Source organism: Plecotus auritus (assembly GCF_963455305.1).
Source record: "Plecotus auritus genome assembly, chromosome: 8".
Classification (NCBI taxonomy): Eukaryota; Metazoa; Chordata; class Mammalia; order Chiroptera; family Vespertilionidae; genus Plecotus; species Plecotus auritus.
Window position 1 is genome coordinate 152,308,627 of NC_137782.1, and position 23,496 is coordinate 152,332,122.

The 23,496-nt window shown below is 40.6% G+C and overlaps 1 protein-coding gene across 1 annotated transcript in view; it reads left to right on the forward strand.

Moving 5' to 3' along the window:
* THADA (THADA armadillo repeat containing) overlaps positions 1-23,496 on the forward strand; it is a 316,640-nt gene that overhangs the window by 113,222 nt on the left and 179,922 nt on the right. The window contains exons 27-28 of the mRNA XM_080685255.1: positions 14,062-14,151; positions 15,508-15,639. Coding sequence (XP_080541381.1) covers positions 14,062-14,151; positions 15,508-15,639 — 222 coding nt within the window. The remainder of the gene's footprint in view (positions 1-14,061; positions 14,152-15,507; positions 15,640-23,496) is intronic.

Genomic DNA, 23,496 nt, shown 5'->3' on the forward strand with positions numbered 1-23,496 from the left:
TCATTGAACAAAAGTGTTACAGAGATAGAAACCAAAAGCTTATTTTGAAATATTGGACCTTATGCTAAATTAGTAATATTAATGAGTAAAAGAGTAGTTTCTAGGTGATTTCTAGCATTTTGGATGAGTCAGGTTCAGCACTCTTTGAGCTGTTTGGATGTTTAATGCATGTCCTTGACTAGGGTGTTAATGCTTATATGATGCTCTTTAGAATTATCAAATAAGAGTTTCTTTAATCCTGTACAAATCTTTAGAGTCAGGCTGATGGGAACAGGACCCCTGTGGCTAAAAGGAAGATGGCCCCATCCTTAATTGAGGTGGGAGACTTGTGGAGGGAGTTCTAAGAAAACAGTAAGAAGGCGACAGATATTTTCTGAGTATCTTCATGTGCTAGTTCCATTCATGGTGTTGGGGTTAGATCAGGAGCAAGCAAGTTTTTATTCTCAAGGAACTAACTTCATAGTAAGAGGACACAGACTTGAAACATCTATACTAATAAAAGGGTAATACGCTAATTAGACCGGGTGACCAGACATTATCCAGATGTCTGACTTACTTCCAGACAGTTAGGGGGCAACCAGGCCAGCAGGGGGACAGTTAGGGGGCAACCAGGCCAGCAGGGGGACAGTTAGGGGGCAACCAGGCCAGAAGGGGGACAGTTGGGGGGCGGCCAGGCTGGCAGGGGGGCAGTTGAGGGGAAACCAAGCCAGCAGGTGGGCAGTTGGGGGCGACCAGGCTGGCAGGGGGGCATTGAGGGGCAACCAAGCCGGCAGGGGGGCAGTTGGGGGGCGACCAGGCCGGCAGGGGGGGCCTTGGGGGGTGATCAGGCAGGCAAGCGGTTAGGAGCCCGCAGTCCCAGGTTGCAAGAGGGATGTCCGACTGCCGTGGGATCGGGCCTAAACCGGCATTTGGACATCCCCCAAGGGGTCCCTGATTGGAGAGGGTGCAGGCCAGGCTGAGGGACCCCCCTCCTGTGCATGAATTTTGTGCACTGGGCCTTTAGTGTTTTAATTAAAGCAACAGTAACTATTAATGTTATGAAAAAGATAAAATCACCGTTGTAGAGAACAGTGGGCAGTGATGGTTGGCATGTGCTGGTTAACTAGAGAGACAAAAAGATGGGAATAATAGGAAGTAAGGAGGTGTTGGTCTGGAGCTCATGGGTGTCAGGGCTGTGCTTGCTAAGGATGAGAGAGAGGCCAAACTGATGACCACTTAACCTCAACCCTGTTTCAACCAGAACAGTTCTGGTTTTATTTTGTTTTTATTTTTAAAATATTGAGATTATATTGGGGAGAAAGTGGTTTTTTGTGTTTTGTTTTGTTTCGTTTTGCTTTAAAAGTTTGAAAACCAACTGAATTGGAATAAAACAGTTATGTTCATTCTTGCCCCCTACAGTCTTAACTTTTGAATGTTTTCACAGTTGTGATAGGCAAAATAATGATCCCCCAAAGACATCAGGTCCTAATCCCTGGAATCTGTAAATGTTACCTTGGAAGGAAAGGGGATCTTTGTGGATATGATTACATTAAGGATTTTATGATGGAGTGGTTATCTTGAATTATTTGGTTGGGTCCTAATGCATCAATAAGAATGGAATAGCGGGAGATTTGAGAGACAAAAGAGGAGAAAGCAGTGTGACCACAGGTAGAGATTGGAGTATGCAGCTACAAGCCAAAGAATGCCAGCTAGAATAGGTGAGGGTCAGAAACTTCCCTAGAAGTTTCTGGAGGTACCCTGCTGACACTTTGATTTTAGACCATTGATATTTATTTCAGCTTTCTGGTCCCCAGAACTGGGAGAGAATAAATATAGTAGTTAAACTGTGTGTTCCTGCTGTCAGTATCCCTTTTAGTTAGTATTATCTTTTCCATATAGTCTAACTCTAACTCAGTACCTTGAATATTCTGTTTCAGTTACCTGTTGCTGCATAACAAACACCCCAAAATTTAGTGGCTTAAAATAATAACAATTTCGTATTTCTCACAATTTTGTGGGTTGGCTGGGTTCAGCTGGGTGGTTCTTCACCATATGGTATCATCTGGGGTCACGCAGGTAGTTACATTTATTTATCTGAGACCTCAGCTGGGGTTGGAATGACCAAGATGCTCTCACTCACATCCAGACCATCTCCTGGGGGCATAAATAACTGGGGGAGTGGGGTCTTTCTCTAGCAGAGTAGTCACATCTTCAAGACAGTGAATACAGAGGCTGCCATTTCTCTTGAAGCTTAAGGCGCAGCATCACGTCTATAGGCTTTGTTGATTAAAGAAGTCACAAAGCTAGATCAGAGTGAAAGGGAGAGGAAATAGAGCCCACCTCTTGAAGGAAGGGAGGCATGTACACTTGGGGAGGGCAATGGAAATTGTGGCCATCTTTGGAAACATTCTACCACAAACTGCTTAGAAAATGATTTTTTTCCTATTATTTGATATACAGTTTATATTCAAATTTTATTTATTGTCCTAGTAACTATTCTTTGTAACAATTTCTCCCCCAATTAAGAATTTTGCATTACATTTAGTTATCATTTCTTTGGTCTCTCTTTTTTCCCCCCCTTTATTAAGGTATTACAAATGTGTGCTTATCCTCCCCCATTACTCCCCCAACCCCCCAATCCTGCCCTCACCCTCACCCTCTGTTGTCTGCGTCCATTGGTTATGCTTATATGCATGCATACAAGTCCTTTGGTTGTTGATTAACTATTGGAGGTAGACTGATTCTGATATTTTATAGATGATGGGATTTTCTAAGGAAAAAATTCTGGTGTAAAAATCCTATCTAATAAAAGGGTAATATGCAAATTAACCATCACTCCGTCACAAAGATGGTGGTGCCCATAGCCATAAGATGGCGGCGCCCAGTCCTCTCAGCCCCGCCGGAGTCCCCCAGTCCCGGGGGATGGCCGCTGAGAGTGGGCCGCGTGTGCGGCCTGGCAGAATGCTTGCTTTGTTGCTGCGGCAATGAGGCAAGCGTTCCATGCCCGGCCACGGATGGGCCTCTGGGCCACGGAGAGCCTCTGGGCAGTGGGCGCGGAGCGGCCAGGCCCCGCAGAGAGCTACTGGTGCACGGATTTGTGAGCAGGGCTACTAGTATCCATATAAACTGCCTGAATGGGACCTTGCACACATGAGGAATTCAAGAGATATATTTACTGACCAACTGGCTGTGTGATGAGTGGAAATGTACTTCTAGGCCCACCCTGGGCCAGTGGTTTCACACGCGGGATGGCAGTGCACTTCCAGAACCAAGACCTTTCACCTTCCCAGGGTATAGTATAGTGATGGTTAGTTTTTTTATTTGAAAGGAGGGATTAGAAAAGCATTCAACAGATCAGGAATTTCATGGCTATCTACAGAGGATAAGAAGGGAAATGAGATTGCACGAGACCTGGTCAGAGTCATGCACCTAGAACAGAGGCCCTGAAGAAGATTTCTTTACTAGTACTTTAACTTCCTACAGGTTTTGCCTGAAATTTAATTACAGGACTTCCTAGTAGAACCATTATAATGATTACAGGTGCTTGTTGTGAGATTCTGACTCTGGGACCACTGACATCTTTTTGTCCAATCACTTACTCTTTTATAACTGCTACTACTCTAGGGAGAAATGCTGGTGTCAAAGATGGGGGAGAGGATTCTAGAATAGAGTCAGAGATGGGCCTCCCGGTGGAATTCCAAAACCAGATTTCTTTGTTATTAGTTGTTTTATTTTATTAGTGCATTTGATCACCCTTTGAAGTGTGTGTGTGTTTGTGTGTGTGCACGTGTGTGCACTTAGTCGTCTTTGTAGGTTTGTTTCCATTTGGGGGTACTGTTTTTCTTAAGATGAAGCTTGCTGTTTTTATCAGTAATCACTGTGGCAAGGAGATATAGGCCCTTAGCTGATTTCTCTCTGGGTGGCTTTATAAGCCACAATCTGGGGAGTAACTAGGTTTTCATACTTTATTGGGTTCCCATTTGAAATACAATCTGAAAACCTCCAGGCTTTTGTCTTCAGCATTTGTTTTCATCTAATGACTAGATTTATGGTGTTTGCTCCATGGCCTGTGAATAAATTCTGTTAAAAACACACAGACAAAAAAAACAGGCACAAGCTATGCAGCTCCTCACTGTCTACTCTGTAGCTCCTTACTCCTGCCTGTTTGTGCTTGCCTTTGTTAGCTTTCTCTTTTTATATCTTTGTGCATTATTCTGTTGATCCCCATTCCTGAGATGATTGAGAATGATAGGGAATGTGTATGTAGGAAATGGGGATAGAGATATCTTATTTTTATTTTTAGCATATTTCACCAAATGCTTCTTCTCATTGTATGATAGTTTTCATCCAGATGCTTTTGTTAATCTCAGAAACATGTGCTTCTGGCATTTCAACCTTTTGTATGTGGCCGATCTTAGGACAGGGTCTCTAAGAGAAATAGAAGCTTGATTCAAGTGAAGGTTTTTCTAGGCTAAGTTAGATTAAAATGTGTTAGGTGGCAGGCTGGATTCAAAGACTACCAAAATGGCTGGATTCAAAGACTACCAAAAAGCTCTAAAACTAGACTCTTGTCATTGCCAATGGCTCTGGACGTGGTTGGAGTCGGGACTACCATCCACACATGGCTTAGCCAAGATGGAGATGGGTCATTCTGGGTTAGTGCCCAGGTGTATGTTCAGCCATAGGAGAATCACAGAGTGTATCACACTGGCTACGTTAAAATGGGTTCAGATTGATATAGAATAGTATTCTTGATATATTGCTAAGTGTAAAAAAATTATAGAATAATGTATAATGGGGAGAAAAGTATAGATGGACAGACATCAACAGACTGGCAGCTATTTTGAGTGGTGAGTTTGTGGTGATTTTTAGATTTTTTTCCCTTGCAATGTTCTTTATTATCAAAATTTTCCTCAACAAATAAGTAGTGCTAATTAAAAAAAACATACACAGAAAAAAATCTGGTATTCAGGAGAAACCAAGATGGCGGCATAGGTAAGCACCTAAACTGCTGCCTCGCACAACAATTTCAAAACTACAACTAAAAGACAGAACGGACACCATCCAGAACCACAGGAAAGCTGGCTGAGTGAAAATTCTACAACTAGAAGGAAAGAGAAAAGCTCACAGAGAATTGGAGGTACGGCAAAGGGTCTTTGTGCGCGCGGAGAGGAAGGGTGGCTGAGAGCCTGGCTGACTTTATCTGGCGGAAGGGGGAAGGAAGCCCCCGACCGCACTGAACCCCAGTTCTGACTGCACTGAACCCCAGTCCCGGGCGAAACCCCGTGGACCCAGGCTCATACAGGGGAAGTCTGGACTGTCAGGTAGAGAGAAAGGCACCCGGAGACTCGGAGACCCGGGGGAGACCTGGGGGAGCCCCGGCAGGCAGGGTTCTGGAGGCGCGTGCGCCAGTGTGCACAAAGGCTGCGGAGGTTGCCACAGGCTTTCGCTAGCAGAAGGGAGTCCGAAGCTCCTGACTGCACTGAACCCCAATTCTGATTGCACTGAACCCCAGTTCTGGGCGAGCCCCTGGGGACCCGTGCTCTTACGGGGGGGAATCTGGACTCTCGGGCAGAGACTCAAGAGCCGGGGAAGGCAGAGGTCTGCAGGTGCGCGCATGCCAGTGCGCACAAAGGCTGCGGAGGTTGCCACAGGCTTTCCCTAGTGGAAGGGAGTCAGAGGCTCCTGACTGCACTGAGCCCCAGTTCTGACTGCACTGAACCCCAGTTCCAGGCGAGCCCCTGGGGACCCACGCTCTTGTGGGGGGAATCTGGACTCTCGGGCGGAGACTCGGGAGCCGGGGAAGGCAGAGGTCTGCAGGCGCACACGCGCGCAAGGGCAAGGCTGACTGGAAGCCAAGACTGTCTGCTCCGCCCTGAGACTCCACCCCATCCAAGCTGAGCACAGAGGCTATTGCAATTTGGCAAGTCTAATCCTATAAGGCTGTCTCCAGCACCGAACTTCTCCCAGTGTAGACACAGCTGATCCTTACAGCCAACTGGCCTGGAGGTCAATTCCTCCCAGTGATACCAACAACAATCAAGACTTAACTACAACAAGGCTGTACACACAGTCCACAAAGGGGTGCACCAAGAGTGTCTACCTCAGGTTAACTGGGGAGGCCAACCCACTGGGCCATATAGGAAACCTAGCACACAAATCTACCCTACCAACTCAGGGAAGCAGTGAAAATGCGGCGTCAAAGAAACAGATCACAAACGAAAGAAATGGAGGAAAACAAACGACTGGATATAGAATTCAAAACCACCGTTATAAGGCTTTTCAAGAATATCCTAGAAAAGGCCGATAAATATAACGAGACCCTCGAAGATATGAAAAAGGACTAACTAGAAATTAAACATACACTGACTGAAATAAAAAATATTATACAGAGACCCAACAACAGACTAGAGGAACACAAGAATCAAGTCAAAGAATTAAAATACAAAGAAGCAAAAAACACTCAACCGAAAAAGCAAAAAGAAAAAAAAATCCAAAAAGTTGAAGATAGTGTAAGAAGACTCTGGGACAACTTCAAGCATACCAACATCAGAATTATGGGGGTGCCAGAAGAAGAGAGAGAGCAAGATACTAAAAACCTATTTGAAGAAATAATGACAGAAAACTTCCCCCACCTGGTGAAAGAAATAGACTTACAAGTCCAGGAAGTGCACAGAACCCCAAACAAAAGGAATCCAAAGAGGACCACGCCAAGACACATCATAATTAAAATGCCAAGAGCAAAAAACAAAGAGAGAATATTAAAAGCAGCAAGAGAAAAACAGTTAATTACCTACAAGGGAGCACCCATACAATTGTCAGCTGATTTCTCAACAGAAACTATGCAGGCCAGATGGGAGTGGCAAGAAATTTTCAAAGTGATGAATAGCAAGAACCTACAACCAAGATTACTCTACCCAGCAAAGCTATCATTCAGAATGGAAGGGCAGATAAAGAGCTTCACAGATAAGAAAAAGCTAAAGGAGTTCATCACCACCAAACCAGTATTATATGAAATGCTGAAAGGTATTCTTAAAGAAGAGGAAGAAGAAAAAAGTAAAGATAAAAATTATGAACAACAAATACATATCTATCAACAAATGAACCTAAAAATCAAGTGAATTAAAAACCTGAGGAACAGAATAATCTGGTGAATATAATAGAATCAGGGGCATAGAAAGGGAGTGGACTGATAATTCTCAGGGGGAAAGGGGTAGGGGGGGGTTCAGGAAGAGACTGGACAAAAATCATACACCCATGGATGAGGACAGTGTGGGGGCAGAAGGTGGGGTGGGAACCGGGTGGAGGGGAGCTATGGGGAGAAAAAGGAGAAACAATTGTAATAATCTGAATAAAGATTTATTTAAAAAATAAATAAATAAATAAAAAACAAAACAAAAAAAACACACACAAACTTTTTAAATAAAACAAAATGATTGCCAGGCAGGCACTTTCATTCATTCAGGAAACCTCTATGGCCTGCCTACTTTGTTCTCTGCCCTGGCTGGGCTCGGGGGTGTCCAACACTGAGCACATCGGGCAGAAGAGTGCTTTGGTGGAGCCCACGGCCACTCTGTGCTGCTGGTACCTTATTCTTGATGCTAGACAAGTAGATTTTTTTTCAAGGAGCTTCTGTTTCCTCAAGGGCCTCTCATCAATTGTATAATCTTACCTGATGGTCAGGGACTAACTCAGCTTTTGTCTAGCCTGACAGTCCCAAGTTAAAGCTGCTTTATTCTCACCCTCTATCCTGGCTTGTTTGTTTTCACCTATGTCTGTCTGTCTTATCCCATTCACAATTTTTGGTGGTCTCCTTTTGTCTTCCTAGGAGCCTGAACTTAGAAGAGGTTCAGCTTTTTCCTTTTGGCTACCACTTCCCTTGTTTTCATAAAGTTGCTGGGCTAGTTTTTAGCCTCATAGATAAACAGGTTTGAAATGCCTGTCACTGGAGAATTTACCCCCAGGGCTTGCTATATCTGTGCAGGTGGCATATCAACCTGTTTGCTTATTTGGGTGAGCTAGAATTGAACTGTTTGCAAACCAGTGAGATAAGCTTTATGTTTGTGTTTAAAAAATTTTCAGGTCCTGGCAGGATATTCAATTTATTAAGTCAAATGTGATTCTGAATGTCCTCAGATATAGCTAAGGAGGCACTTTAAGAAATTATGAATTTGTCACCATTTTAAGTTATAATTCCTTTTTTCCTTGACTATGTCAAGGACTATGTCCTTTTGTTTATTCACTATTTATTAGGCACGAGTTGTGAACTGAGCATCATACTTTTCACCTGAGATAATGTGGAAAAATAAGATAGACATAGTCTCTGCCCATGCAGGATGTATAATCTGGTGGGAGAAATAAGAAATTAAGTGAGGAATTCCATGTATGACATGCTTCATGTGCTGTGATGGGGTGATTATAGGTTGTAGTGTAAGACCAATGGCAGCCACCCAACCCATATTTGGGACATTAGGAAAGTATCCCTGAAGAAGTCATCCAAAGCCCAAAATTGAAGGACTATTTGGACTTAGTCTGGGATAATGAAGGAAAGAAGCTTTTCCTAGCAGAAAGTACAAACAACATTTGCCAAGATCTGGGGACTAGAAAAGTATTAAATATTGATAGAATTCCACCCCCCAAATTTATATGTCTAGGACTGGACAAGCGAGTCAAATTAAGCAGAACTTTGTAAATCAGGCTAAGGAGTTTAGTCTTGATTCAAAAAGCAGTAGGGAGCCATTAATCTCATAATATCATTTGATTAGATTTGTATTTCAGAAAAAGAATTCTTGTCACAATAGAAAGCTAAGAGGAGGCAAGATGTGAACAAAGAGAGTGAGAAGCTGACACAGTATCTAGGCAAGAGATAATAGAAGTTAGACTTGGGGTGGCATCAGGGAGGAATGAGAGACATGGATTCAATAGATACTCCAGAGGTAGAAACAGCAAGAGTGGCCTGTTGACTGTATACGTGGGAGTTTCAGGCTTGGAAAATTGGGTGGGTAGTTAGATGGCACTTGGGTGGATACCAATTACTAAGAGAAGAAAAAAGGCATAAGGCATAGTTTTGAGGTTAACTATATTAGATTCCTCCCTCCACCTGGCTAATATTATTTACCAATATTTGCCAGAGAAGAAAAATTTTTTTACCAGTCAGTGGACATTTACATAGTATTGTGCTGTGTATCAAGAGAGATGTAAGGAAGTATACTAGTAGATATGGTCCCTTACCTATAGATATTTATGCTCTAGTTGCAGTTAACAGGTACACATTTAGTGAATGTCCATTGGGTCACTATGTTTCTACTCCCTAGTCTAGTCTATCTGCTCTTGTCACATCTCTTTTCTGTTCAGAAACTTTCAATGCCTGTAAGACACAGATAAATCTGCTTAGTCTGGCATTCAAATTTCTAAAAAATTATATGCCATCCTACTCTTATTATGAAGTCCTCTTTTTATCCAGCCAGTTTATCTACCCACTTGTTCCTGTACCTGCCCACCCCCTCCATGCTGTCTTCTCCTTTTTAATCTACTCTTACCAATTTTTCCAGACTCATCTTGGTTTCCATGTTTCCCACAAAACTTTCCCTAACCTCTTCAGCTCCCAATGATACTTTTTCCAACTCTGTACTTTTATTGTAAGCACTAGAGGCCCTGTGCACGAATTTGTGCACGGGTGGGGTCTGGCCAGCCCGCCCCAATCGGGATGGGGAGGCCTATCTGGGGTGGGGCTGACCAGGGAGAGGGGCCACAGGTGGTTGGCTGGCCGGCCCTGCCCCCTGGTTGAACTCCCGGTTGAAATCCTGGTTGAACTCCTGGTCGAGGGGACAATTTGCATATTAGCCTTTTATTATATAGGATTACTCATTTGACCCTTAACACTGGTTTGCCTTACATTATTGGTTATATTGAACTAGAGGCCTGGTGTACAAATTCGTGTACCAATGTGGTCCCTTGGCCTGGTCTGCGGAATCGGGCCAAAACCGGCTCTCCGACATCCCCTGAGGGGTCTCAGATTGCGAGAGAGAGCAGGCCAGGCCGAGGAACCCCACTGGTGCACAATCGGGGCTGGGAAGGGACACGGGAGGTTGGCCAACGGAGAGGGACCGCAGGAGGGCTCCAGGGTGTGTCCAATTCATCTCTCTCAGTCCTGATTGGCTGGATCCCAGCAGCAAGCTAACCTACCGGTTGGAGCGTCTGCCCTCTGGTGGTCAGTGCATGTCTTAGCGACTGGTCGACCAGTTGACTCTCTGCCCCCTGGTGGTTAGTGCATGTCATAGTGAGTGGTTGAGCGGCCTTAGCATATTATTAGCATATTACGTTTTGATTGGTTGAATGGCAGACCAGTCAACTGGATACTTAGCATATTAGGCTTTTATTATATAGGATGTATATGCCTTGTCTTCCTAACTAGATTTTAAGCTCTAAGAGCAGTGACTATGTCATATTGTTAGTATCTCCCATAGGACCTAGCACAGTACCCAACATGAAGTATGTAGGTATTTTTAAAATATATTTGCTACTTTCTTGAGAGAAATATGCTTACATTACAGCTTTTATTAAGTAGCAAGTGAGAGGTAAAACTCATATGTCCCAGGATGCAGAGGAGGGAGATTCAAATATGGACTGAAATGGTTTCATGACCTTGGCCTTTTAAAATAAGGCTAGATTACAGACCTATAAGAGCAGCCCCAAACCTATGAACTGCCTCCATATAGAGAGACTACCAAAAGTGCTAATTTTTCACTCAGTTTAACTATAAAGTGTAGATATTGTTAGTTGAAGGCTGGTATTAATATATTAGCAGTCTAAGATCTGGATTTAAGGTGCTGTAGAACTTTTCATGTAGTTGAGAATCAGGTGTGAGTGAAGTTTGAGTTCCGTTTAGATAATTCTGACATCTTCCTATAGGCCTTGCCTCTTGAGACTCTGTTTCATAATACACAAGAATTGTTAATATTGCATATCCCTAAGAGCTGAAGCAGAAATTGAATCAACATTTTCTTAACAGTATTGTGGAGCTAAGAATGCTAGACTAGAAAGGCACCTCCTATATGTTCATAGTACCTGAATAAGGTCAAGTTCTCCTTAGAAAATATTTTTGGTTTTATTTAAACCCTGACAGTGCACATTGAATGTTTCATGGTCCTCCCCTATCAAGTATGGACAAAATAACTTGAACAAAATGTTTTTTAAAAGATGTAGTCAAAACCCATCAAGCTACTAAGTACAAAACAGTTAGTTAAAATGTTCAGCCCTGGCCGGTGTGACTCAGTTGGTTGAGTATCGTCCCGTGCACCTACTAGTTGATGCTTTTGGGGCTTGTTCAATAAATTCTATTCTCTATTGTCTTTTAAGGAGTTTAGAAATTTTAATTTTCACTTGTAAGTCTTGAATTCACTGGAATTTAATTTTGTATATTGTTGGAGGTTGGGATCCAATTTTAATTTTGTGTGGATAATTAGTTATAGCATGTATGGTTTTCATAGTACTAGCATCTGCATGCCAGGTCTTTCATAAATCAAGTTTTCATATGTGTGTGTATGTAGGTGTGTTGCTGTGCTCTCTATATTTTATTTCATTGACCTATTTGTCACCACAGTGTTCTAATTACTACTAAAGTTTTATTCTAACTACTTGATTGTATGAGACCTCCAACTTTGTTGTTCTTTAAGATTATCTTTGCCACTCTTGCTTGGCCCTTTGTGCATCTTTATGTATTTTAGAATCTGGTTTCACACACACACAAAAAAATATTATTATTTTTATTGGAATTGCATTGAATTGGGGAGAAATTCAACTTTATAATATAATCTCTCCTACTTAAGACTGATGTCTTTTTTTTTATGGCATCTCTCTATTAAAAATACGATACACTAATGTAGAAAAAAAGAACCTTGACCTCTACCTCACACCATATTTTTGATGGATCATAGACCTCAACATAAAGCTATTAAACTTGTATATGAAAACAATATCTTTGTGATGTTCAGAAGGCAAATATTTCTTTGGCTAGCATGAATCATAAAATTAATAAATTGATCCAATTTGGACTTCATTAATACTTTGAAACTTCTGTTCATCAAAATATATTAAGAAAATAAATTGGCAAACCACAGACTACGAGAAAGTCCATGCATATATGGCAAAAGAAACAAGCAACGTAATTTAAAAGTGGCAAAAATCTTGAATAGATACTTCGCAAAAGGCAATACCAATGACTAAAACACAGGAAATATGTTTAATATCATTAATCATCAAATAAATGTAAATCAAAATCACAGAGAGATACCACTCCATACCCACTAGATGGCTAAAATGGAAAAAAGAAAGGCAGTAGCAAATGTTAGAAAAATATGCAGAGACACTAGAACTCTTTTTGTTGTTGGGAGTGTAAAATGCTATCGTTACTATTTTGGAAAACTGTCAGTTTCCTAAAATATTAAACATACTGCAGTTTTATTCTCAGATATTTATCTAACAGAAATTAAAATACATGTCCACAAAAACACCTATAGAGGAAAGTTCATAGCAGCTTTATTCATAATAGTCAAGAAGTGGAAACAATCCATGTCTGTCAAGAGGAGGATAGGTAAACAAATTTGCATATTCATATAATGGAATACTACTCAGCAAACACAGAATCAAGCTTTTAGTACATTGAATAACATGGATGAATCTCATAAACTTTATGTCGAGTGAGAAAAGCCAGACACAAAAAGTTATGTAATGTATTATTACATTTATATGAAATTCTAGAATAGACAAAACCAAATTATGATCATGGAAATCAAATCATGATTGCTTTGAGGATTGAGAGTTGACTGGGAAGGGGCACAAGGGAATTTTCTGAAATGATAGAACTTTTCTGAGTCTTCATAGAGGTCTGAATTACATGAGTGTATGCATTTGTGACAACGGATTGAATGGTACACTTAAGATTTGAACATTTTGCTATGTGTAAAATACACTGCAATTTTTAAATATATGATGTTTTGGGTCTCCATTAGTAGGAGCATACATATAGAGTTGATAGGAGGGGGCACGTTAGGGAATATTTATGCCACCCCTTCAGAGTAGTTTTTTTTATAGATATGGAGATGGAGTATTTAACTAAATGCTGTATTTAGTTTGAGCTATTTTTAGGATCTTGTCAGAATTTAAGAGTAGTGTTAATTAAGATGAAAAAGGTAGTCCTCACAGGTGGTTGCTGGGATTGGACCCTCAGAACTTCACACACCAAGCTCATACTTCTGATAACCATACTCCAGACCAGGGGTCTCATCTGGAGTTTTTTTTTCCCCTCAAGGTGCATCTGGCAATGGCCAGAGACCGTTTTTATTATCTTTGTTGGGGGGCAGTGTTATTACTACTGGCATCTAAGGGATAGAAGTTATGAAGGCTGCTCAACATTCTGCAGTGCCTAGGACAGCCCCCTACAACAAAGTATTATCTGGTCATTGAGAAACCTTGTTCTAGACTTTCCCTTATTAATGAAACTGAGTCAGTCTCAGTCAACCAGCTGTTGACTGCATTCATAGTCCAAATTAATTGTTGGAAACTTGGAATTTTTACAAATGATGTATTTATCCCTGACAGTATTTAATATCAAATACTTGTAAATATACATAATCTTAAATTTTGAGATAAATTTCCACATATTAAGAGCACTTCCCAAATCAAAATTAAATGTATTGTTTCCACTGATTATTAGATTCTTCATATGTAGGTTTTGTTTTTAACATTATTTCATTAAATATCTAAGTATAAAATGTGATTACCAGAGGGAAGAGGGTTGGGGTAAGTACAGGAGGGTAAGGAGGAATAAATGGTGACGAAAGGAGATTAGACTATGGGTGGTGTACCTACAATACAGTATACAGATGATGCATTATAGACTTGCACACTTGAAACCTATTTAATTAATCAGTGTAACCCCAATAAATTCAATAAAAATATATTAAAAATAAGTGAATATCTAAATAAATAATTTCAATTATCTTTAAAAAATAAAGAGGCTTTATTATTATATTAGAGGAAATAATGATAGTAATTCCTCTCTTTCTTTTTCTCTCTCCACAGAATGACAGGGAGTGAATTTTTTTCTCGTTTCCCGGAACTCTACCCTTTTCTTCTCAAGCAGTTGGAAGCTGTATCCAATACTGTGGACAGGTAAGGCGAGAATAGGGTGGGGCAAAGTAAAATCAAGATGTGAATCAAGGGAGATTTTTCCCTCCAGGCAACAGTTTTTAATCAACTTCTTCCTTGTAACTTAGATGGATTTTTTAAAAGTGCTTCTTTATTACATCACTAGAGGCCCAGTGCATGAATTTGTGCATGGGTGGGGTCTGGCCGGCCTGCCCCGATGGGGGCCTATTGGGCCCAGCCAGCAGGCGGGAGGGGCCCCAAGAGGTTAGCCAGCTGGCCTTGCCCCAAATTGGGTTGGAGGGGCCCGATCGGAGCCCAGATAAGGCCGGTTGGCTGCCACAGTGCGAGTCATAGCCACTGGTCATTCCGGTTGTTCTGGTCATTCCACCATTCCGGTTGCTGGGCTTTTATATATATAGGTGTTGCCTGAGTCTCTTTAGTAGATTTATACATGAAAAGTTGTATAAAATCCCATTTTGATATTATAGTTTTAAAATCCTGTTTCCATTGTTATACAGGAACTAGCTTCCTAGAAGCACATGGTGATTTCTTCTGTTAAGAATCATTTTCTTCCTAAATTACTTAAAAAGGTGTGTGTTTACATGTTGAGTTTACTTTAATGCACACCTTTCTTTTTCTATTGCTGGCCTGTTATGGCTGACTATTGTGAAACTACAGCAGTTAGCTGACTGACCTGGTCACCTATGATCAGAAATGGTTCTGGTATACCTGAACAAAGATGGCCAGTGACCCTGGAAACACAAAACCATAAAGAGGGTTTCAAGGCTAATCAAGGCAGATGGAGAAGTTCACCATTGTCCTTCCAATCACATTCTGTAGCTGATGGTGGAATTTTTAGTATGGGCATCTTTTTAATTCTTCTAGCACTTGTTATGAATTTGTACTAGTTGTCTGTAATGGGAAAATAAAATAACATCAATGAATTTTACTTTTGTGTATGATACATTTCCTCATTAGTAATTTGTGCAGATGGGCTTTTCTGGCCCTAGTAAGTGACTGTTCATGCTTTCTTAAGTACATTTGGATGTTGAAAATTTCACATTTCATTCTCTGGAACAGGCACCTGTCCTGTATGAACAGCTCAAATAAAAACAGCAGACTTGAATTATTAAATGGTTAGTTTTGAGAAGAGAATCGGGTGCAAAAGCCCAATTCATGGCTTTGGCAGTTCTTCTTCATTTACATATTAGGAATAGATTAAGTGAGTTGGGGGTGGTGAGGAAGGAGGAGATGGAAAAGGAAAACTATCCCTTAATCATAGAGAGTCTCACTTTATACACATAATTATTTAATGAGAAAAATTGTTGAAGATAGCACCTCTTAAATTTTAAATCTTTTATGTGCAATGATTTTTTTCAGTGACATAGGAGAACTAAACCGTCAGCCCAGCATGTTTCTATTACTGTTGGTGTTGGGGCGACTCTACCCTTCCCCGATGGACGGCACCTATTCTGCACTCAGCATGGCACCTTTTATCCCCTTCATTATGAGGTAGTGGATGCTATGTGGAAACAGTGGGGGTGGCCGTGGGGGCTTTATGGGGGCATTTTACCTTGTTCTTATTTCAGAAATTACTGATTTTTTTTTTTTTTTTTTTAACTTTGGAGGGTGTCTAGTGAAGGAAGGGAACAGGGAATATTGCCATTGCCCCCAACTGGTCTCCAGTATTTCAGAGGAAAGTACTTATATTGTGGGTGTGGGAGCTTACATCTACTGTTTAAATAATGTTTCCTTGGAGTCCACCTGCCAGTGGGTGTGTGGTGTTGATAGGAGGTGCTCCCTTTTGAAAAGCATAGCCTGGCTGTTGCATTACCCCTGTGTTGAGCCTGACCAACATGGGGCAGGCTTGGTCCTGGCATATGTCCCCTCTCCAGGGCTTCAAGAGGACCTCTGGCTCTTCACCTTGTAGCAGTTTCCTAGTGGGTGCAAGGAGGAGCATCTAGATGGCAAAGCCATATAGCATGAGTTTACTATGCACTTGTCCTCTCTTTCAAGCTTGGAGTATCTGAGAAAGAGCCATGCATACAGATTGTGCATGGAGTCACAAGATAGCAGGCTTTCCTGTTACTATTTCCTCTGTTACACTTTTTGAGTCATCTGCCAACTTTTTCATTTTGGATCAACAGCTTCAGTAACTAGGCCTCTAAAAATTATTGAGATTTTCTTATGAAATATTTCAGAAACTATCATAATAGTTAGCTTATTCTTTTATACTTACCTCTTGACAAAACATCACCTTCATTTATTTGAGTTATTTTCCAAAAACTGAAATGGACTTAGAGCAGAAGGATAAAATATACCAAACTCACGAGAGTGTTTTTGTTATTATGTGGTGTCCTGTGTTCCACTTCCTGGTTTCACAGAGCTGACTGATGCATTTAAATGTGAGAAACCATTAAACATGAGATTCTGACATGTGGTTGCTATCGCCATTTGTTTTCGCCAAGCCCTAGCTGTGGCTGTGTTATCTGTGATCACAGAGATGACTCACTCAGATTGGGTTTTGTTTCCTGAGACACAAAGTTACCAGCTTCCCTATCCAGCATTTGGTGATTCATTTTAGAAATTTGAGTCATAATTTTACTTTCAGGAGCATTTAAAACTTGTACTTTCACATGTAACTGGAAAGAACTAAGAGGTGTTTCAGAAAGTTGATGGGAGGGGAAAGACACATGCACAGAGGCACAGTGTAGGCTTTAGAACTTTGTCATCCTGTGTTGAGAACATTCAGTTTGTAGAACCTTCTTACTAATCAATCTGTTATTTGTTGCATCCTAGAAACTAGAAATTACTACATTGAAGGTATCCTTCCTGTTATTTGTTCATTTATCATATAGTCAGAAGGCTCATATTACTAATTATGTTCAGGGAACTTATTACATATAACAAGGATTACATTAATAGAGAAGATTTCAGTATTAGCTGAAACCCAGTGTACTTTAATGCATTGTTTTTTAAACTCAAAAGGCACAAAGTAAGGAGCATACCATCATCCCATCCTTCCAGTGAGAAGGCCTGGGTTGCTAGTTGCTTTCTACCTGACAAAGATTCATAGCACCACCACCAGCACGAGTCGCCACAATTAATACCTTAGAGTGTCAGGAGGCTCTGGTTTATTGAATGTTCATGTGTATTATAGAATAGTGTTTCTCAAACTTATAGATGTAAACATATGACTTGGGAATCTGGCTCAGTAGATTTGGGGTGGGATCTGAGAGTCTGTCTTTCAAACAATCTTTCAGGGAATGCTGATGCTTCTGGTCTGTAGATCACACTTTGAGCAGTAAGATTAAATCTGGAATATTAAACCTAAATATTATCAGAACCACCTCCCCCCAACACATACACACAGAGATGATTTTTAATAAACTAGAAGGACATTTTGCTTCTAAAACTAGACATTTTGCTTACAGTGATTCTGAAAGAGGTGTTATCACCCCTATTTTCCTGGTGAGGAAACTGAGGTTCACAAAGGGAGTCCGAGAACTGGAATATTGACCCAAGTGTGCAGGACTTATCAAGAATGTTGGTGTACTCTTTCTACTACACCAAAATAACCAGTTCCCTTTTGTGTAGCCCAGAGCTTTAGCTACTCTGAGTAGGCTCATTGCTTGGAGCAATGAAGGAGCCTATATCCAGAGTTAGTAGATTTGAGTACAGGCTGTTTTCAGGATGTAGAAGTCATGTCCCCACCAGCAGTGCGGTCTGCTCCTTACTTTGCTTTTTCAGTAGTGAGGGTGGCTTGATTGGATGCCACCATTCTCTCAGGCTCACATCTGTGGATGCCTTGGGCAATGAGGTTGGTCTGTGGCCAGGTATGGAGGAAGGCTGGCTTTTCTTTCTTGACCATCTTCTTTGGTTCAGTGGAAATATCCTAAACTTAGTTAGAAAACCCAGTTTTAGGTTTCATCAACTTACTGCAGAGACAACCCTGTGCTACCCTAAAATGTTCACAGTCACACTGGAGCCATAAACTATAAACAGATTTTTTTATAGAATAGTGAACTTGATAAAACTGTATACATTTGATTTAAATTGCTTTTGAAAAAAATTATTCATGAAGAAAGAGAAAAATTGACCATAAAACATCATTTTAGGTATTTTTTGTGGGTCTAGTCATAGTAAACATTAGGCTGTTTTGACTTGGGATAATTGCTGAAAAGATGGATGGATGCACAAGTGGATGGGCGATGTTTTATTTTTGTGGCATTGATGTTAATTTATGTACTTGGAAGAGCTATAATCAGGCTCTTGGATACTCTGAGTTTAGCTAAAGAAATTTTTCAGATGGTGGGAGTAGCACAAAGGTTGCTATGCTAAAGTGAATTGCATAATGAGAAGATTAAAGGCCCCAACGACAGCTTTTTATTTCCTTTTGATTTATGTCTACTTACTTGCCATTTCCTTCCTCTCTAATAATATTTGTAAGTATTATTAGTATTTTTATTCCTTATCCCACATTTGTTAGCATAAACTTAAATCTCTGTTGATTTTCTTTGTTGACTTAAATCTTACAAGTTTCTGATTTGGATTTTCTAAAGTTATGCATGTGTGCAGTTATGATTGTTGCATCATCTTGGAACAGAAATGATCATGCTAATCCCAGTGTTTCGTTTGTAAGTTTTTGTTTTCGATCCAGTATACTTTATGTCCCTGATGCTATGCTGGATCCAGAAACACAGCACTTTACCATGAACATGATGCCTTCAATTTAAGCAGTTCACCCTTCAGTCAAATACCACAAAGCTACACATGCTTTAAAAGGGACCCCGACCAGCTCCCTGAGTACAACTCACCAGTGCCCACTTGTTTGGGGCTTTTTAGAGACCAAAATATCTCTGGACATACACCTTTGAGTTCCCTTTCACAAGCAAGTTTCAAGTTTAATTGAAGAGCTATAGGAAATCAAATATGCCCAAACCTTAGTAACAGCATGAGGTCCTGAACAGAGCAAGGGCCCTGAACTCAAGACAACTGGTTCTGACCAAGCTCTGCCACTTACTTGCTGTGATACTTGGACAAGGCTGCTTACCTCCCTAGACCAGTGGTATCTGTGTTTGTAAGGGTATCAACTGAGACAGAAATTCTCAGCATCAGATTAATATCTGTGGGATAAATCAGTCCCTTAACTGCCTTTTATTCATTTTTTGGGTGCTTTTAAAAGGATCTCCCCCTGCCACCTCCCCCCCTTTTTGTTGCTGCTTATTTCCATTGCAAAATTGCTTCAGAATGTTTTTCACCAAATCATTTTAGTCATTGTTTACATTAAATAAATTTTCAGTGAAATCTTCTTTTCTGTTCTCTAAAAAATATTGAAGTACAAGTAATAATACAGTCTCAATTAAACACATGGTGATGGAAAACATCCACAGGGACCAAGGCAGTAAAAACTTTTTAGTTGAGATATTGAAAAATCTAGTCAACAATTTTCAAAAAATTGGAAAATATGTGTTTTATATCTTGTTAAACTATTTTGTGATTATACCAGTCTTAAAAAGGGGTTAGGTACAAAAACTAAGAGTAATTAGGCCTTTTAAGACTTTGCTATTGGGAAATAACATTGACTCTCGTTTTGTTTTCCTTGAAAGTTACATAATTCAAGGATTATCACTTTACTCATTACCCAGGTTATGAAGTTGAAAGAACTTGTTTTCCACAGTGTAGAGTTGGGGGTTTTTGGAGTAGACAGTAATTGGCTTCTACCTTCATTTGTGATTGTAATACTGGGAGCTCTCCTTTCTATTGACTATCTTCCCAGAATCCTTGTAGATAAAGAGAAGACAGGAATTGCTTTATAGAGAAATCAATGTGGAGACACTGCTGGGAAGGAAGACATGCCCTTCATTCTCTGCACCTCAGCTCTAATCATCTCTCCCTCTGAATGGCTGTAGCATTTGTTACTTAAACCTCTTATCTTGCTATTCGTCATTATTGCATCATACTGTAATTTATATGCTCAGTGATTGTTCTCTCCAAATAAGTCTTAATCTCTTTCCATGCAGAAGCAGCTGTGGGTTTTTTTGGTTTGTTTTTGTTTTTTGGTACCTTTCTCTGCCTAGCTCGGGTTTCAAAATGAAACATTGTGATTTGAGACAGCATGTGTCTTAGCAGGTCTGTGTATCTTCAAAATACTTAAGGGACTCTAGTCCTACAATATTGGAGCCACATTTCATATTCCACTGGTTATATAGAAAGGGTTTTGTGTTGGCTAGGTTTTGTGTTTTACCTGGCCTTTGAGGAGTCTTATGTTCCATTATGATCTCTGACATTTACTTTTATTTTGACTTCACCTCTCTGACCCTCTGTTTCCTTTTCTATCAAATTAAGGTATTCGATATTATGTAGGTCCTTTCTGGCCTCATGAGCCTCGGACCTGGCCTTCCTGGACTGAACTCCTCTCTCCTGCCTGCTGTCTAGTGAACTGCTCTGGAGGCCCACCTCGTAGCTACCCTGCTACAGGCTTTAGAACCAATGCAGAGGAGTCTGGATTGATAAGAAGAGAAGAGGGAGGGAGGTGCCATTTTTCTGTTGAAAGTCATAGAATTATAAACAAGCCAAAACATGTGGGGAAAAGACTCCGGGTTGATGCAGCATGAATAGGGGCTGTCAATCTGCATAATGGGGTAATCCTGCTTGCAAAATAGCAGATAAAAGCTCCTTGGTTTGCTTGTTAAGAACATTTCTAGAGAAAGGATGGGGTTGGCATATAATGGTGATTGAAAGAGGGCAGACTTTAAACTCCTGCTTTGGCTTGTCTCTGCCAGTCAACTGAGAGGAAGGCCCTGAAGGCAGGTGTAAGTGAGGTGATAGAGAAAAAGCACTGTCTCCTATGCATGAAGGCAAATCCTGGCACCCAGATAACTTATGGCCTCCAAGCAAGTGAGTGTAGAACAATGCCAGTCATTTGAGGGAAATGTGGGCTGGGTGGGAATGTTACCCTAGGAGCTTGCAGAATGGTTTTCAAAAGAGAGAGGAAAAGGCATATTTTATCAGTGACCAAACAACAGTTCATATTAACTGTTTTAGACTGGATTGTTCAGTGCATTACTTGTGAGTGCCTCACACTTTATTTTGCTGAGGGCTAGTAAGAATCCCCTAAGAATAAGTCATGCCTGAGTCATCTCATTGTTTTAATGGCATTAATAATCTGATAGATGAAGACAATGCCGCCTTATTCAACACTTAAAATACTTACTTAAATGAAGACAGACTAGATGGCATGTTTATCAGGTTTGTATATAACATAAATATAGTAGGTCATGGAGTAAAAATTCAAAATAGCCTTTAAGCATGAGAGTGACAAACACAAATTTAGGCTAGTAGCCATTATCACTGTGGTTGGGGAGGATGAAATTGAGGAAGCATATACTAGGAGCTTCAGTTCTCTTTGATGTGCTCTTAAGCTGGGTTCTGGGCAAATGGTTGATTGTCGTATTCTCCATACTCTTTTATTTGATATGTCTAATGTAGTTCATAATTAAAAAATAAGATTTGAAATAGCCTTGGAAGACGAGATCGATAGAGACTATCAAGATAACATTTAACAGAGATCTGCAAACAGCCTCATATTCTGATTTTTTAAGGAAAAATCAAAATTGTGTGCATACAGACTGGGGCTGGCTGGCTGCAAAGCAGTTTTTATTTTAAAAATCTTGGGGAATGGGATTTTTCTGGTGAGCCCTAAGGAGGCAATGTGACACAGTTGCTGTTTCCAGATAGTGAAGGGTTTAGTCCCTCTCAACTCTGCTGGTCATAGTAAACCCATATCATTTTGCTTATTATGTTCTACTCTATGCTTCCCGTTTTATGAGGGTCACTGATAAATTAGTATTTATACAGAGGAGGTGACCAAGATGAGGAGGAAGCTAAACATCTGGAAATAGTTAGGCTGGAAAAAACTTCGAGGCAACATGGTAATGGTCTTTACATACTTGAGAGGCTGCCATTTGGCAGAAGGCAAATAATTTTTGTCTTGTGCTCCCAATGGGAAAGTATGAGATAGATTTCAGATTTCAATATAAAGAATTTTGTGAAAGTTAACATTCTTCATCAGAATAAAAAGATTTCCATAATACTGCCAGTCATTGAAAGTGTTCAAGGAAAACTCATCACATGTTGGGCAATGCATCTGAGGTTGAGCTAGATGACCATCAAGGCATCTTTTTGAAATGCCTTATTTCAGAGCAGCTGAACAACTACTGGATTCTAAATGTGCAGTGAATGAAATGATAAACTTTTCTAAGCCTGCAACACACATTTGTACATTGTTATGAGTTCTTCCTTCTCCCAGAGAAAAGAAGTTGGGGTGCCATTCTTGGCATGGCCCACAAGGTCACAATGGTCTGGTCCTACATGGTGCCCTTCTGCAGTTAATCCACTTAAATCTAGCTCCTAAGTAACTTCTATAACTTTGTTCTGGATAGTTCTGAAAACATTTTTTTTTTCTTTTGGCCTATGGGATGTTATGTCTGAAAAGCATTCCTTATTAACTTAATTATCTTTTTTGATTGTTGTTGCTATATTTTTCTCCATTCCAGATGTTGGCTTAAGCCACATTTGTTTTCTGACAAGTACAAGGAACATCTGAGTCTTTGAGAAAAGTTAGAGATGCTTGTCTGAAAGCGATTAAAATAGGTAACTCTTTGTTGTCCAAACTTCCAGAAGAATCTTCCTGAACTGAAGTGCCTAGAGAGAGAGTACAGGAATCCTTAAGCCTAGCTATTACATGTAGAAACAGCTGGGAATAGGGCTTCGCTGGTCTTCCTCCGCCTAGCCAGCCTAGGAACACCGCCCTCCGGTGGTGCTAAATTCCATGAGCCTTAGGGAACGGGATTAAAGGTTAGGCCTTCTTATACTATCCTGAAAGAAGGGACCTGACATTCCATCAATGGTTGTGGAAACCCTGACCTTTGATTTTACTAGTGGACTCCGATACCAGGTCAAGGTGCAGATGATTAGTTCTGCCCATAGTGTTTTTTAGCTGCTAAATTTCCCTCTTTGCCTACAAGCCAAACCTGTGCCCACTCCCTGCATTCATACACATATGTAAATGACCCTAGTCATTACTTTGCTTGGGGCTATTTGTTGTATAACAGAGACATTTTGAAATAAAACATTGAAACTCGGGTGGTATAACTGTAGGCCTTATATAAGGGAGGATCTAACAGCAGAGATTGGAAGATTGTTTCCTAATGTTGGTAAAATCTTAGTTTGGGCAGCCACCTACTTGCTCTCCTTTTTACTGTGGCCCTGCCTAGCTAGCACTTCATTTGGAGGGCTGTGCTCATGGCCCTCTGAATTTCCAAATTCCATCCGAGGTAGCTGAGGTTCATCCTGTGGAATGAAATC